The 16,523-nt window shown below is 42.4% G+C and overlaps 1 protein-coding gene across 1 annotated transcript in view; it reads right to left on the reverse strand.

Moving 5' to 3' along the window:
* Positions 1–16,523, reverse strand: part of LOC309557354 (multidrug resistance-associated protein 1-like) — a 330,716-nt gene that overhangs the window by 74,188 nt on the left and 240,005 nt on the right. The window contains exons 20-23 of the mRNA XM_082260034.1: positions 16,233–16,419; positions 14,295–14,349; positions 14,126–14,216; positions 8,857–9,064 (exon numbers count right to left, since the gene is read on the reverse strand). Of these exons, the coding sequence (XP_082116160.1) occupies positions 8,857–9,064; positions 14,126–14,216; positions 14,295–14,349; positions 16,233–16,419 (541 nt within the window). The remainder of the gene's footprint in view (positions 1–8,856; positions 9,065–14,125; positions 14,217–14,294; positions 14,350–16,232; positions 16,420–16,523) is intronic.

The raw sequence follows: 16,523 nt of genomic DNA on the forward strand, positions 1-16,523 counted from the left end.
GACAGTAACCAGGACCGACACCTAGTAATATAGCTGGAAATTAGGAAGTGATAGTCCACCCATAACAAGAGGCAACAGTAGTGTTGAAAGGGATAGTCTTTGGGTCGTTCCCGCCCATATAAAACTAGGCATTTACGCTTTCAACAAAAGGAATGTAAGTGGCAGAGAACGCCATGGGATACATTGTTAAGAGAACCGACACAGCAGGGGCTCTAAGTTGAGGGCATAATAGGAAGACTGTTCCCCACCAATTCTTATGCCCAAATATTTGAACACCTCCACCCAACTAGACGGGGTACCCGACGGTTGCCTAGGGTGAGCTGGGTGTAGTGGGAATAAATAGGACTTCCCTCAATTGATTTTAATAACCGAATAGGAGCCAAATATATCAAAAATTTGGAGGGCCACAGGGAGGAACGAGGTGACATTTGTCAAATAAAGGAGGGCATCATCAGCATACAGCGATATTTTTTCATCAATTACTCCCACCACAATACCCCTAACCAAATTGTATGCCCTAATTTTGGTGGCCAGAGACTCCATGGTCGGGGCAAATAAACCAGGAGACAAAGGACAGCCCTGTCTAGTTCCTCAGCCAAGAAGGAAGGACTGGGATAGTGAGCCAAACCCAAATTATTGAAGGACAGCCCAGAGGTAGGACCACTCTACTGAGCCAAAGGCTTTTTCGGAGTCCAAGGAGGCCACTACCCCCGGGGTGTGTTCATCCGCCTTTACCATGTGTGAGTAGCCTATGGATATTGACGTCTGTTTCCCTACCCAGTTTGATCTGGATGCACTAGAGCTGTAATAACCTTACTAAGGCGCAGGGCCAAGACCTTTGCCAGGATTTTGGCATCTACATTAAGTAGCCAAATGGGTCTATAAGTGGAACAAATATCTGGGTCCCTGCCAGGCTTAGGAAGAACAACTATTACCGCTTCTCTCATTGATAATGGCAAGGCTCTGTGATTGATCTTATGGAAGGAGGGTGTCTGCATATACCTAAAGAATTCCCCCGGGAACCCATCTGGCCCAGGAGATTTCCCTGACAGTAATGTTTTTACAGCGTATTGGATTTCTTCTAGGGTTTTAGGACCGTCAAGCTTGTCTCTATAGGAGATAGTTAGGCAGGGAAGGTATATATCCTCCAGATACAACTCCACCTCTTGCTCAGTGCATACTGCCTTGGAAGCATAGAGATCCTGATGGTAGGTGACAAAAATTGGATTTTTGCCTTACCGTAAAATCCATTTCTCTGATGTTCATTGACATGTGGTGATGTGGCATCTGTGGCGTCCGTCAGAGGGTATTGAGACCGCGCCACAAACCTCTGCACTTTCCTGTTGAGATGAGAGGCCAACAAGTCCACCTCTGGAGTACCCCACTGGAGGCACAACTGATGAAACACCTCCGGATGAAGTGACTATCCCCCCTGGTCCAACGCCTGTCGACTGAGGTAATCCACCTGCCAATTTTCCACACCCAGAATGTGTACAACAGAGATGGCTGGAACTAAACCGTTTTGCCCACCTTAGAATGCCGGCTACTTCCCGAGCCGCCAGGAGACTTCTTGTGCCCCCTTGGTGATTGACATAGGCCACAGCTATGGCATTGTCCGATTGAATTCGTACCAGAAACCCCTGAAGACGATCTGTCTAATGATCCAAAGTCTGATCGCTCGGAGCTCCAGTACATTGATCAGCAGTCTGGACTCTTCCAGTGTCCAGACCCCCTGAGCAGAATCTTTTCCGAGGACACCTCCCCACCCAGACAGGCTGACATCTGTGGTGACCACCGTCAAGTACAGGGGGAGAATGGAAGTGCCGGAGAACAAAGCCACCAGATCAAGGACCCTCTTGTACCCTGTTTCAGCCGGATCAGATTGTCTTAAAACTACGCATTCTTGTCCCATTTGAGCAGAAACTTTTTGCAGAGATCTCGTGTGTAACTGTGCAGACGAAACCGCCTCAAAGGCAGACTTTATCAGGCCCAGCAAACACATGTAAGTCCGAAAGGATGACCGTCTGCTGGATAACAGAAGTTGAATTGCTTCCTGCTGTTTCTTGAGTTTTTCCAGAGGAAGGAACAATCTGGCTAATGCCGAGTTCAGAGTCAGACCCAGATAGTCCAGATTTGTGGACGGAACCAGAGCAGACTTCTGAAGGTTCAGAATCCAACCAAACTCCCTCAGAGTTCACAGAGTAATCTCCAAGATATCCACCAGAGCAATCGGAGACTTACAGCAGAAGATTATCCAGGTACCCCAGTACCGCGATCCCCCGCTGACGAAACAATGCTAGCAGGGGGCCAACACTTTTGTGAAGACCCGAGGAGCAGAGGTGAGACCAAAGGGTAACGCCACAAACTGATAATGCTCCTTTCCCACAGCAAAGTGGAGGAAATGCTGGTGACCAACACATATTGGAATGTTAAGTTAAGCGTCCTTGATGTCGATAGAAGCAAGAAGACCCCCCTAATGCAGAGATGCCACTACTGTGCGAATGGACTCCATTCGGAACTTCTGCACCCGCACAAAGCAGTTTAGGGCCTTGAGGTCCAGAATTGGATGCCCCTTGCCCTTCTTTCTGGGGACTGTAGACAGGTTTGAATAAAACCCCTGGAAACATTCCGAAGTCGGAACCGGGACAATCACCCATTGATTCAACAAGTCTTGCACTGCCCTAAAAAGACCCCATAAGCGTTCTGGGGAAAGGCACAAGTTGGAGGGAAAAAAACCTTTCTGGAGGGTAAGAACGAAACTCGATTTTGTAGCCGGACCATATGACTTTGTGGACCCACTTGTCCTGTACCAGGGAGGTCCACGGGTCCATAAACCAGCGAAGACATCCCCCCACCCCACATGCTGAGGGAGCCTTGTCCACATGTCTGGAGAAGCCCACTCTTGGGTTGCCAGACCAGGTACATTTGGATCCTCGGGAGGAGGCCCTCAAGGGTTTTGATCCCTTGTCTTGAGACCCTGAGGGATGTAAAAACTTCTTATGAGCCGAGAAGGATGGACCACATCTACGACGGGGTTCCTTGCCTTTACTAGCCTGCGGAAGAAAGGTACTCTTCCCCCCTGTGAGACCCTTAATGAGGTCATCCAGGGAAGCTCCAAACAGACGTTCCCCTAGGAAGAGGAGATCAGATAATGCCTTCTTAGAAGTATGGTCCGCAGACCAGCATTTAAGCCAAATAACATGCTTAGGGACCACTGCTGAGACAGACAGCTTCGCAATCAAAGGAGCCGCATCTAAAGAGGCATCACAGACAAACTGCAGCCCCTGGACCAACTAGTTCGCCAGCTCAGCAAAGGCAGGGGGAAGCTGCTCCCCCTCCAGGTCCTGGCGTAAAAGCTTGGCCCACTCGGTCCCAGTTTGCAAAACTGGGGCAATAGTAAAAACCAGCCCAAGTTCTGAACCAGCCACAGTGTACATATGGCAGGCCACAGCCTCCACTTTTCTGTCAGCCGTGTCCTTAAAGACAGGGGACTTCTCAACCGGAATCATGGTTGCTTTGTTTAACCTAGAAACCAGAGAGTCCACCATAGGGGGGACAGTCCATTTTTTAAGCAGGGAGTCCTCATAAGGGTACTGCATTGCAAAACGCTTTTGGACCACAAAAGAGCGTTTTGGACAACCCCACTGTTTAGGCACAATTTTGTCAAAGTAAGCGGGAACACCCTTGCCTTTCTGGAGAGCTTGTGGGTGCCAAAAGGAACCGAAGCCTCCGATGCGGCATTAGCCGCATCCTCCATTTTAAACAGATACAATCAGTGCATCCACCTGCGCCTTTTCATGCGTGGCTATAGGAGCAGAGGAATCCTCCTCACTATCTGAGAAATCAGGGTGTGTGGACACAGACTCACAGACCCAGCAAGGTGACTCGGTGACTCGCGGCCGAAACAGATTCAGATCTGATGAGACAGACGAGACAGGTGAAGATGGGGGATGCTTTTTGTTAGCCTGTTTCCCCAGGAACAAACCCACCTTGGACACCAAAGACTCCAGGACTGCCATCAGTGCAGTAAGGGATTGTTGGGACCCAGAGGGACCGGCAGCCTCTGAGAGCGGTTCAGGTGCTGAAAAGTGCTCCAGGGACTCATTGAGTGAAAAAAGGGGGACCCACAAAAAAGGTGTAAAAACACTGCTAGGGACACGCCCACTGCGCTCCCAGCACCACAGGTCGCCAGGCACAGGGCACCAACCAATTCTAGAGCAGAGAGGGGAAGGACCACACCAGACTCACCACCCATCGTTCAGGCACCGCAGCACCAGGGTGGGCACCGCTCCAGAAAGAACCTCCTCTCCATCGAAAAACGCTGAGAATAATGCCGAGGCCAGGTCATATACGATCTAGGGAAACGTTTAATTTGCAGGCCAGCCCTCGTTCAGTGGGGCTATGTCGCGGCTGACCTAGCGCGGAGCTGAGGCCTGTGCTCACTTGCTGGCCAGACTGGGGTGACCACTAGATTTTAAAAAATATCCAGCCCGTCGCCCAGTCCAGCAGTTGATTGTAGATTCTCACAGGAAAAATAGAAAAATGCATTAAAAAGGAAAAAATTGCCAGGACCGAAGAACCCAGCAAGGAACTAGGGCCTTACTCCTGACTGCGCAGAAAAAAAACTGAGTGCCTATAGCTGAGAGTGGGAGTATACCCCCTGGGACTGCCCATAGGCATAGCCAAGCTTTTTTTTCTGCCTAGTGTCCTACTCCTGTAGGGGGCAGTATAACCCTATGGTTAAGAAGATCAGGAGCTGTGTATGTCAATGAACGATAGAAAAACCCTCATTTATACGACTTGGATCTGTCAGTAGCACTTCATCAGAGCCAGCAATATGAGGTATAGAGACCTGGGGCCGATTGTTCCCTAGCCAACCAGGAGGTGTTCCGTCTTCTCCACCTGTTCGCTGAGTCTGGTGGAGCAGATGCACAGTATGGAGGAGACAAACCTCCCGCAAAGCCGTCCTGGTACATCTGTAGGTCCTTTGTTAGTACATAAGAATCCTCAAAAGCAGTGGCCTTGAGTTCCACTGCTGTCAGATCTGTGCTGATTTTCTATTTTTAGCTGCCTTTTGATAGTTTGAAAGCCCCTAGAGAAAGCCTTGAAGGCATCCCAAGATACAGGGAGAGCAATAGAGCCTTCAGTATAGCACATCAACCCCCAGACTGGACAACCAGAATTGTGATAACCTCCAGAGACCCTCCGCTGGAGGCACAGAAACACCCAAGGATAACATTATTGGGCATGATCAGAAACAGCCCTGGAGAGAACGATAGTGTCACGGACCCTGGACAGAAGTGGCCAACCTGCAAACCTTAGGTCTATACATGAGAATGTTTTATGTGAGGCACAGTGACAGGTGTAAGCTCTCACTCCAGGATTCCTCCACCGCCAGGTAAGATGAAAGGTGACTGTCCAATCCAGTAAATCAGATTTAGAGGAGGCCGTAGTGGACATTCTATCCTATCCAGGGCCCAGGACTATATTAAATTCTCCCATGATTAAAACATTATCAGTAGGAAAAGAGGCCAACTTAGCCAGGACAGTATACAATGGGTGCCGCAGGGAGGAGGTAGAGCCCCACCAACACCAACTCCAGACTACGTAGGAGTGCATGAATGATTAGATACCGGCCATCCGAGTCCAGCACCAAATCTAACAATTTAAACGGGAGAGATTTGTGGACCAGAACACTTACACCTCTGGAAAAATTAGTGTGAGTAAAGGGTAGTGGTAGCCCACCCTCGGCTTTTTAAGACTAAGTGTCCTCCCACCCACCAGATGAGTTTCCTACAGGATACAGATATCCGGGAGGTATTTGCGTATAAATTGGAAAACCAGGGAACTCTTAATTCTCCAGTTCATCCCTGCACATTCCAATAAATTATTTTACAAGTAGCCATAGCATGGATGAGCAAAAATAAATACAGTATCTCACAAAAGTGAGTACAACCCTCACATTTTTGTAAATATGTTATTATATCTTTTCATGTGACAACAGTGAAGAAATGACACTTTGCTACAGTGTAAAGTAGTGAGTTTATAGCTTGTATAACAGTGTATATTTGCTGCCCCCTCAAAATAACTCAACACAAAGCCATTAACGTCTAAACTGCTGGCAACAAAAGTAAGTACACACCTAACTGAAAATGTCCAAATTGGGCTCAAAGTGTCAATATTTTGTGTGACCACTATTTTCCAGCACTGCCTTAACCCTCTTAAGCATTGAGTTGAGCATGTGCAATTAACCCCTTTGGTTCGACCATGGCGAGGCCTGTTCTGAGTGGAATCTGTTCTGTTAAACCGCTATATGGTCTTGGCCACCATGCTGCAGCTCAGTTTCAGGGTCTTGGCAATCTTCTTATAGCCTAGGCCATCTTTATGTAGAGCAACAATTCTTTTTTTCAGATCCTCAGAGAGTTCTTTGCCATGAGGTGCCATGTTGAACTTCCAGTGACCAGTATGAGAGAGTAAGAGCGATAACACCAAATTTAACACACCTGCTCCCCCTTCACACATGAGACCTTGTAACACTAGCGAGTCACATGACACCGGGGAGGGAAAATGGCTAATTGGGCCCAATGGACATATTCACTTAGGGGTGTACTCACTTTTGTTGCCAATGGTTTAGACATTTTTGTCTGTTTGTTGAGTTATTTTGAGGGGACAGCAAATTGACACTGATATACAAGCTGTACACTCACTACTTTACATTGTAGCAAAGTGTAATTTCTTTATTGTTGTCACATGAAAAGATATAATAAAATATTTCCAAAAATGTGAGGGGTGTACTCACTTTTGTGAAATACTGTATATACTTGTAAAAGGGAAAAAAAACAGGGAACGACAGGACTCAAAAGGCCAGTAGCAAATGTATTGCAAAGAAGAAAAAAGAGTTAGAGTGCACATAAAAATACCAGGAAACATATAAAACCTTGGCACTCAGAGCAATACATAGCAGGGCAGAAACAGTTCACTCTCTGCAAGTCGTGTCTGGTCAAGCCGAAGCATCTTCTGGTGAAGTACCTGACCTATTCTCCATCCTCCACTCTCAATCGGACAGAAAACAACATGCTGTATTTTAGTCCCTTGGCACGAAGCTCTGCTCTCACCGAATCAAATGATTTCCTCTGGCGTTGGGTCTCCACTGAATAGTTAGGGAACAGTAGAATTTTGGCATTTTCATAGCATTAGTTCCCATGAGGACGTGTCTCTCTCAGGATCAGGTTGCGGTCCCCAAAGTGTAGCAGCCTGAAAATAAAGGTCCTTGGGGGAAGCTTCCATGGAGCCCGGGGCAGATGGTATGCAGTGTGCCTGTTCAACAGAGGAGGAGGAGGAGAACCTAGCTTTCAGTAGTAACTATTGCAGCAGTTGTTTCGTAAAGGCGGTGGGATTGGCCCCCTCCACCCCCTCATAAAGGCCTAGGATCCACAGGTTATTTAGTCTGTTACGGTTTTCTGCATCTTCAGCCCGAGCTTCCAGTGCCTTAACTTTAATTTTTAGCATCTACTGTGTGATCCCTCACTGTGTCCTCCCTAGACGACAATCTCTGTTCCACCTCCATTACACGCTCCTGAAAGGTCCAAGTCCTTGTAAATAAAACCAATACTGGTCTGAAGATGATCTATCTTGTCTGCCAGGGCAGTTTGGCAGGTTGTATTCGCTTGCATGACCGCAGCAAAGCTCAGCCGAGGCTGCAGCCCGGGTTCCTCCTTCTGCGTAACCATGTGAGCTAAGATAGCGCCGGGAGCCGGGCCTTCTTTCCCCACTGAGTGGTCCAGTGATCTCCCTGTGTGGCATATAAGAGGTTGGCTTTTATCCCTGGTCATGCCCCGAGATTGGCATTGGGGTGTTGTTGCCAGCGCTTGGGGAGCTTACCGCATCCGATGTGTGTAGGATAGATGATACGGATCAGCAGAGCTCAGCTACTGTGCGTTCTTTCTCTGTGCCATCTTGGATATACCCCCAAAGTTTATATTTTTACAGTGACATTTTAAATTTTTACATTTTCCTTACTATTCAGTTAGAGAGATCTTTGATCTCTTTCATATTGTTCAGGTAGATCTCCACTTCTCAAAGTTGTCTAACATATCAAAAGGTCAACAGTTCTTACGTAAAATCAGTAAAAGGTTTAAACAAAAAGGGAGTCTTCTATATTATAGATTTAAAGTAAACAATATCTATCACCTCACCAGGTCACCAATGACCATTTTACGTGAATACAATCATTCTCACGGTATCTATCATGCAAAGTGGACCTGTTCGGTTTCTAGGTAGGGAATCATTCCTCAATAAGCTTTCTTAGCATTGTTTATCTTACGACATATTTCAAATAGCCATAAAACAAATACAGTATAATTTTAGGAATACTAAAACCCTCTCTGTGACATAAACTTAGTATCCCAGTTCAACCAATCGTATTTTGACATTATTAACATGTGCATGCAATGTGCACTGATACATACAGTACACATCTGTTACAACATACATTCGTCAATTTCATTATTGCAAAAGAGCGTATGCTGTAGTTTGCTGGCATACCAAATGCATGATATGCCCTTTGATATCACTAAAGGTGTTAGTAAAAAAAAAAAAAAAGGTAGAAATGTCAAAGTCCAGGCTAGGTAGCAAATGCATACCTCCACATGGTCATGCTCATGTAAATCTGCAATGCAAAAATAAAGCTAGTCTTCAGGGCTTCCCTTGCCCTTCTGTATTTCCTTTATTAAATCACATCAATTGTAATTAGTCAATAATAGAGGCATTACTGTACATTTTACAGAAACCACAAAAAATTATATATTTAAGTATATATTCTAGTAAACAGAAATCTATAATTTTTCTTTTACATACCTTGCATTATGCCCAGTACACTGTACACTCCTAGTCTCATTGCAGTGTTCTGTTGGGTACCATTCACAGGTGGATCATCAGCCCAGAGCCCAATCCAGTAATTATGCCCCAGGGCTGATAACTGTTGAATGATGAAAAAGGCTGCACTTGTTACCAAAAAACACTTGCCCATAATTCTGAAGTACTCCAAATACACGGTTAACTTGACCTAGGAATAGTATACATATGAAAGATTAGTAAGAAAATATTTCTATAATATAAGGAAAATACAATACATAACCTGGTCTGTAATAAGCTTATAAAAAAATTGGTAAAAATCCACACTAAAATTACATGAGCATAAATAGACAAAACAAGCTGCCAGCTAAACATAATATTGTCAATATTTTTAATATTGAGTAAAGTTCATAAAGCGGCGCTAAAACATCCCAAATCCTCAACAGCTTCAGTGCATTTAGACACCAGTCACCAAGATGAGTAATTCTAACTCCTTACCAGCGGATAAAATTCATAAAGCCAAACAGTAAAATCAACATCGACAGACCATGATCAACTCAGCTGTACATCCACAGTTCCCTCAAGGTAGAGAAGCAGAAGATAATCGAGATCCAGCAAAAAGAAAATAAACTCATAGTGAAGTATTGATGTACAATATGAAATCACATGTCCAGAGTCAGTGGACAATAAAGGGTAAAACAGACCAACACCAGAGAATTGGGCAGGAAACACTCGGCACCACAGTGAGTCTGACTACTGCTTACCAGAAGACCGAGATGTATAGGCAATAAATCAGACTCCTGACAGGCTAATGCTCCTCACATGAAGCCGATCTGACTAATAGGTATATGTGTGGTAAGATGATCCAACCAATTCCATCCAGCAGGGTTAGTCAGTCCATCCACAAGCAAATAAATACTCTCATAGTGTAGTAAGTTGATAACAGCAATGAACGTTTATTAAAAAACTACTTACAAGCAATGAAGGACAAAAATCAGTGTACACTCAAAAGTGGAAGTCCGTGGTTCTCAGCATGTCTATGCTGCAGTGGAAAGGTTAACTGACGCATTTCGGCCAATCAGCCGTCATCTGAGGTGTCCATCCACAGCATAGGCATGACTTTTAAATTGACGAAAGTGGTCATAATCAGGGACGTAGGAAGTGTCACATGATACAGACAGGCTACTTGTTTGTATGCGTTCCAGCGGAGGGGATAAAGGCAAGGCTGCATTCCAAACAAGAGGAAGTATATGGAAGACATAATGACATATTCAGCCTACAGATAATAAATCTTAAAAGAGTCTTCCAAAAGAAGTGATAAAGAAGAATAACAAAAACAAAATAAGTATGCCTTAAGCCAAGTTAAGTGTGTCAGAACGCGGCAAACAGATTAGCATCAGCTGGCCTAATCTCCCCCTAAAGGAGCTGCACACAGACAAAGCAATTAGATAACAAATAAAATAAATTCACAACAATAGTGCGCATTTTGCTTTTTTTAATCCTACCTATAACACACTAACACTTATACGAATTTAAAAAAATAAATAAAAAGATCCTATCCAAAACGGACCCTAACCTTGACCCAAACACTAACCCTGGCACTGACCTAGATCAAACCTTGATCTAGGTTTTTTTTTTTTTAATTATTAGAATTTTTTTTTCTATACACACTTTTTTTTTTTCTATCTCTGTAAGGACAGAGAGTAATACAGTGTATCTCTCTGGTCCATTCACAAAGACAGAAAACACAGGGGCGGTCTTCACAGTGACTGATTACTATGATAGCCAATCAGAGGCTATAGTTAGAACAGTGAGACCCTGGTCTCTGCTGGGAGCACACTGTGCGGCGTGCTTCCAGTACAAAGGGAGATACGCAAATAGGCAGCCCAATGTAAAAAAGCCCAGTCCAGTGGGGCCACATAATTGCGTACATTTGGCATGAAGGGGTTAAACATTCACAGTTTGAATACCTTTTGTAAGAGAAAATGAAGCTCTAAAATATCACAATACAGGTTGCACTGACAACATGTTTAAAGCTAAATTAAAGGCTAAGTTCACCTTTTGAAAAAAAATACTGAACATGTTTTTGCAGGTAAAAAAAAAGTGCATGTTAAATTGCACTTTTTAAAAATTTTGCAGGTAAAACAAAGTGCATTATTTTTTTACACATGAGCCTGCAAAACATTGCATCTGCGATTAGTGAATTTCGGGTGCAATTTCAGGCTCTTGCAGACACTTGGTTTTGGAAGAACAAATTTAAAAAAATACTTTTACTTTATTATTACAAGGCAATAAAAACAGATTTTATCAAACAATGTAGCATCTTGTTAAAAACACACTATAAGATTTATGGTCCTGTAATATTTAAAACCTTTGTTTGTATTAAGCAAGGGGGTTCTCTCTTGCAGACACTTCCTACAGCTCTCTGCCCATACCTCCATATGGGCTGTCAGTTACTGTGCTGAAGGAAGTGTCAATGGTCTAGGAGGGCGCTGACTAGCGCTTTTGTAGTCCATTGAGAACTAAAGTCTGTCTGCCATCAGTTGCTTTAGTCTCAGATCACTGATTTTAAATGTGACAGCCCCTGCGGGGGAGAGAAATCCATCTCACTTTAAGGGGGGGAGGGGCTGGGTCTCAGGTAGTGAGGGAGGCTGGTACTTAGCAACATGTTACAACCATATATAGGTTGTAAATGTTGCAAATGTGGGTTTGTAGTGTTGTAATGAGACCTTTTAATTGTTGAGTGAAATCCTGGGTCAGAGGATACTCCAGTTGTCTGTAATAAGTAGCATTTGCCAGTTGCTTCTGGCCCTCTTGTATGTATATATTTGTATCCATCATAAACTGCTTCTCCTTTTATCTGCTGGTTTGATGATGAATATTGTGAAAATCACTTATAACCTTTCGCTCCAGTGGTGAAAGATATTAAAATAAAATTCTATTGCTGTGTGGATATCAGAGATGTAACTTGCAGTCTAAAGCTGTTAATATAGGTGTCCAGTTTAGCGTTACTTCCTTATGCAGGTGTAAAGTTGCTGCTCTTTTTCTTTTTGTCACGTTTTATTGTCATTTGAATGAAATTTCTCAGATGGCTGAGGGTGCAATTGCCATCATCCCTTAATTAACTTTTTATATATATATATTTATATATATATACAGTATATGTATATAGGGATACCCCCACGTACTGGGAACCATCCTTGGTTGTAATAACCACCATGAAATGAAACAAGCAGTAGTTGGGGAATACCACTTCTTTGGCAAGTTTTAAATATTTCATAATCCATGATGTGTCATTACAGGTCATTTCTCTTGGCATATATAATATGGTATATGAATTACATAGTTACATAGTTACATAGTTACATAGTAGGTGAGGTTGAATAAAGACAATAGTCCATCCAGTTCAACCTGTGTAGGTGTGTGTGGCTGTAATCATCTCACATACCCCTTAATATAATTGTTTTTAACATTTTTTCTAAAGTGAATAATAAAAGATATATTTTTGTATACATATTGTCATATAATTGCCTTAAAAATCCCTACCAAAGAGGAGATACCTCTATATATATATATATATATATATATATATATATATTAAAAAAATAAAACATTATATTGTCATTAGATTATTTTCATTGCTCCTGAAGAATTCCTCTATATCTGAGAATAATTGTAAATGAACCAATTTGGTGATAGGGCATGGTGTAAGGCCTTTGGAGAGGACTGTTATTTCTGAAATTTTCTGACATATTGATGATTCCAAGTTTCCCTGTTATATCCTCATTTTCAGTAAAGGGCAGCATAATCAAATGGAATATTTTGAGATTCTGGATTGGCTTCCAGGACACTGGAAGTTGTTTGGGTTGTATCCAAAGAGTTTGCTCTTGGTATAGTTTTAGTTTTTGGAATTTTTTTTGTTTTTGCTTTTTGGTAATGACACGTTTTTGAAGTCCCCTTTGTAAAGTTTCCATTTCATTTTTAATTTGGTTAGTGCTTTTGTTTCCTGATTGTTATCCTTTTACCATACAGTTTGCTGTGCTGTAGATTGCAGTGTGAGCAGAGAGTGGAAGAGGATCGAGTCCGTTCTCTGAAGAGCCGGGTCGCTCATCTCTAAATCAGCTGTTCTTGTGTAGGCTTGAGAGTCTAAGTAGACGGGGATCGTGTTCCTGCATTGGAAAGTCGGGCAATTCAAAGCTGCTTGCTCGCAGCTTGCTGGTAAGCGGCCACTGCCTTAATTCACATTTTGAGCATCTGGATTATTTATCAAAATATATTCACAATGTATCACCAAGTTTATTTTATATGGGACTGCTTTTGTGAACCCTTTTTATGAACTTATTATTGGTTTTTAGACACACCTTTATGATTAACTATTCCACTGAATCACACTACTGTTATTGGTACAGGTTGAAGTTATTTTCTACCAATCTGTCACTAGTATTTTATATTTTTTCACTGGAACAATTTTTATATTCTGAAGTCATGTATATACCACGTTTCATTGAAGGAATTTGATGATATACATGCACCTTTAGGATAGCGCACTTTAAACATAAACTTTTACCATAAAGTTTGTGTATGAAGTTGTGCCCTAGTCTCTCGCTGGTATGTTTACAAAGTCCTTCTGCATATGAAGAGTTAAGTGTATTTGCATAAAGGTTTTAAGCCAGAGGCCATGTGATATGAGATTCCTCTTTTGAAGAGAGAAAAAGAGGTCACTGTTTATCCGTGCATCCTTTGCGATCAGGTTAGTTAACTGCTTCTTCATGAGGCTATATGCAGTTTCTTCAATCACCTCAGAGAGATGTAACAAATCCTCGTACATATATTCCTTTTTATCTGCAGCCCTCTCTTTTCTACAGCTGTTCAAATTCCAGAATTTTCACAGCTTGTCTGAGCTTTCAAAAAGCAGGGTGGGGAGATGAAACGCACTCTGCAGAGCTCAGTGAGGAGAGCTGAGAAATGATTGGTGGGAAAGGAACCGCCCCCTCCACCTTCAGGCAAAACAAAGGAATAGACCCCAGGCTGTTAATCACAGGCTGTGTGCTGGAACAACACTGAACATCCCACAGCCTCCATTGCACCATTGTGGCTTTTAGAAATATAACATTTGCACTGGGCATTCAATATAAATATCAAAATGCAAAAACTCCTCTAGAGTAAATGTCTGGTTTCTTTGCAGTGATCTTATATAAACCCAGCAATACCGTTTGCTCTCCCCTAAATGTTTTTGTATTGATACAACTCGTGTAATAAAAATGCACTTTACCCTCCCTGTAAGAGCGACGTCTGCATCAGTAAGCTTTCCAGCATCTGCATCTCCTTCTATACCTCCATCCATCTCTGTGTCTTTTGCCTTCCTGTGATTGAATTTATAGGTTACTACATGTACAAAAACCATAAAGAACAATAGAATTTATTAGATTTAAATGTATTACCTTGTGGAAGCAACACAGTCCGTTTTTAGTGTATCTCCTGTCTTCCCCTCTTGGCCTTGAATTAAACCAACACACATTATTGCCAAGTTATTAATAAAATTATACATAATCAAATACAGGCCTCCCTAAAAGACTACATTAAATACCATTGACAAAACCTACAACAATATACTAAGGGGGTAGCAGCACTGGCTGTCACAATGTAGATGTGGTTGAAGACACTGGCAGAGCCAGGGCTAACAAGTGAACGTACCTGAGAGAACAGATAGCCAATTAAAGACAGGTTTGTTTGCTCCACAAAGGGGAGATCCTGGAGTCAAGCAAAGCTTCTGCATATAACCAGTGCTGTTGGGGAAGTGGTCTAAGTGGACAACCTTTGAGTAAATGTCTAAGGTCAGGGCTGCTGTGTTGTTTGACATAAAATATCCACACAATTGAAAGGTAGTAATTGCAAATTCATGTTAATCATTGTCTCATTAGGTTTACATGGAACACAAAGAGGTATGTATCACATTGCCTTTATGACTCAATAGCAGTTAACATATATATAGGTGTATGAGGTGATGTACTTAGCTACACAATGGGGTGGATTTACTAAAGGCAAATGGACTGTGCACTTTGCAAGCGCAGTTGGACTACAAGAGCTTAGTAAATGAGATGAAGCTTCACTTTGCAAAGAGTACCCAATCGCATGCAAGGAAGATTAAAAAAAAACAAAAAAAAAAAAGCATTTTTGCTTGCACATGATTGGATGATGGAAGTTAGCAGATAATCCTCTCATTTATGAAGCTCTGGAGCAACTGCACTTGCAAAGTGAACAGTAATTTCGCCTTTATTAAATCAACCCCAATGTTTTTGGTTCTGTACCCCTTTATCAAGATTATTCCTCAAGTGATAAATAGGTCTGGATCCCAAAAGATTCTATCCTGACCTTTGAATGTGCATACTAAGCAATCAGAAAAGAAGTTATAGCTCAAAAGACAAATAGATGAATGCAACTCCACATTCCCAGAACTCTGCCATTAACAATATGTCAAATTTATACAGAACATCTGTAAATTGTGATCCTTGCCAGACATGCAGAAGGGAAATTACTTACTAATTTTTGAAAGATTAGACTCCCCAACATTCCACTTTTCACCTGAATGTACATTATTCATGTGAATAGAAATTTAACAGTGTTGCGCAATACGCTGTCAAATGTGTATAAATGTTGTATAATCCAATAATTATAAACGCCACAAAATAAATATAATCATGCAGTGTGAATGCAAGAATATAGTACACAAGATAAGAAAAAGTGTTATTCACATGAAAAATTGAGTCCAAAGAAAAAAAAAAGTCCATTAGGTAGTGATACAAACAGTGCCAGGTGGCTCATATTCCAACTTTTGTGAATTAACACCCAGTGCTCCCCTTCCGGTTCAATCACACATAGTCCATTTTTGTAATTGTACCTACAGGTAAGCCTAAAATAAGGTTTACCTGTAGGTACTGTGAATATCTCCTAAACTTGCACAATTTAGGAGATATTCAGAGTGCATGCGGCTGACGAAGTCATCGGCGCAAGCGCTCTGAAGGTCCAGCTTACTGTGCCGGACTTTCAGAGCCCATGCCGTAAACGGCGGCTCCCAGTGCCATCATCGCGACCCCAGCCACTCACAGCGCCAGAGCCCACAAACCCAGTAGAAACACCGGGGAAGATGTCAGCTGTCTCAGCGATGTGCGGGCGCCGCTGGCGGGCTTAGTTCCAAGTTAAGTATACCCAGGGTTAGGAACCACTGCTCTAGGGAGAAGTCTCAAGCCTCAAGGACTTGGGTGAATCCATTGTAGTTCTATAACATTACACAAACCATTTCTAGCATCTACTTTCTTATGTAAAGATATATATGAAAAAAAAGAATGATATGAAAGGCATTTTAATATATATTAACTTACATTTTGCTGAAGACTCATCACTTTCTTCAGAAGTAAGTGCATATGTTTGCAGGAATTCTGAGAAAGCTCCATTCTTTTTAAGAAGCTCACTATATGTGCCAACTTCAGAAATTCTTCCATCAGACAACACAACAATCATGTCCATTTGTGGCAGGAAGCTAATGCCATGAGTCACTAAAACACGTGTCTGAGAAAAGTAAGAGTGTATAAGCTCATTGCAACTTGACATACGTTTCATTATATTTGTCTAAGGCACATAAATACTGGTCTTAGCAAGATTTACTGAATAGT

This window comes from Pelophylax lessonae (genome assembly GCF_965119305.1).
Source record: "Pelophylax lessonae genome assembly, chromosome: 6".
Classification (NCBI taxonomy): Eukaryota; Metazoa; Chordata; class Amphibia; order Anura; family Ranidae; genus Pelophylax; species Pelophylax lessonae.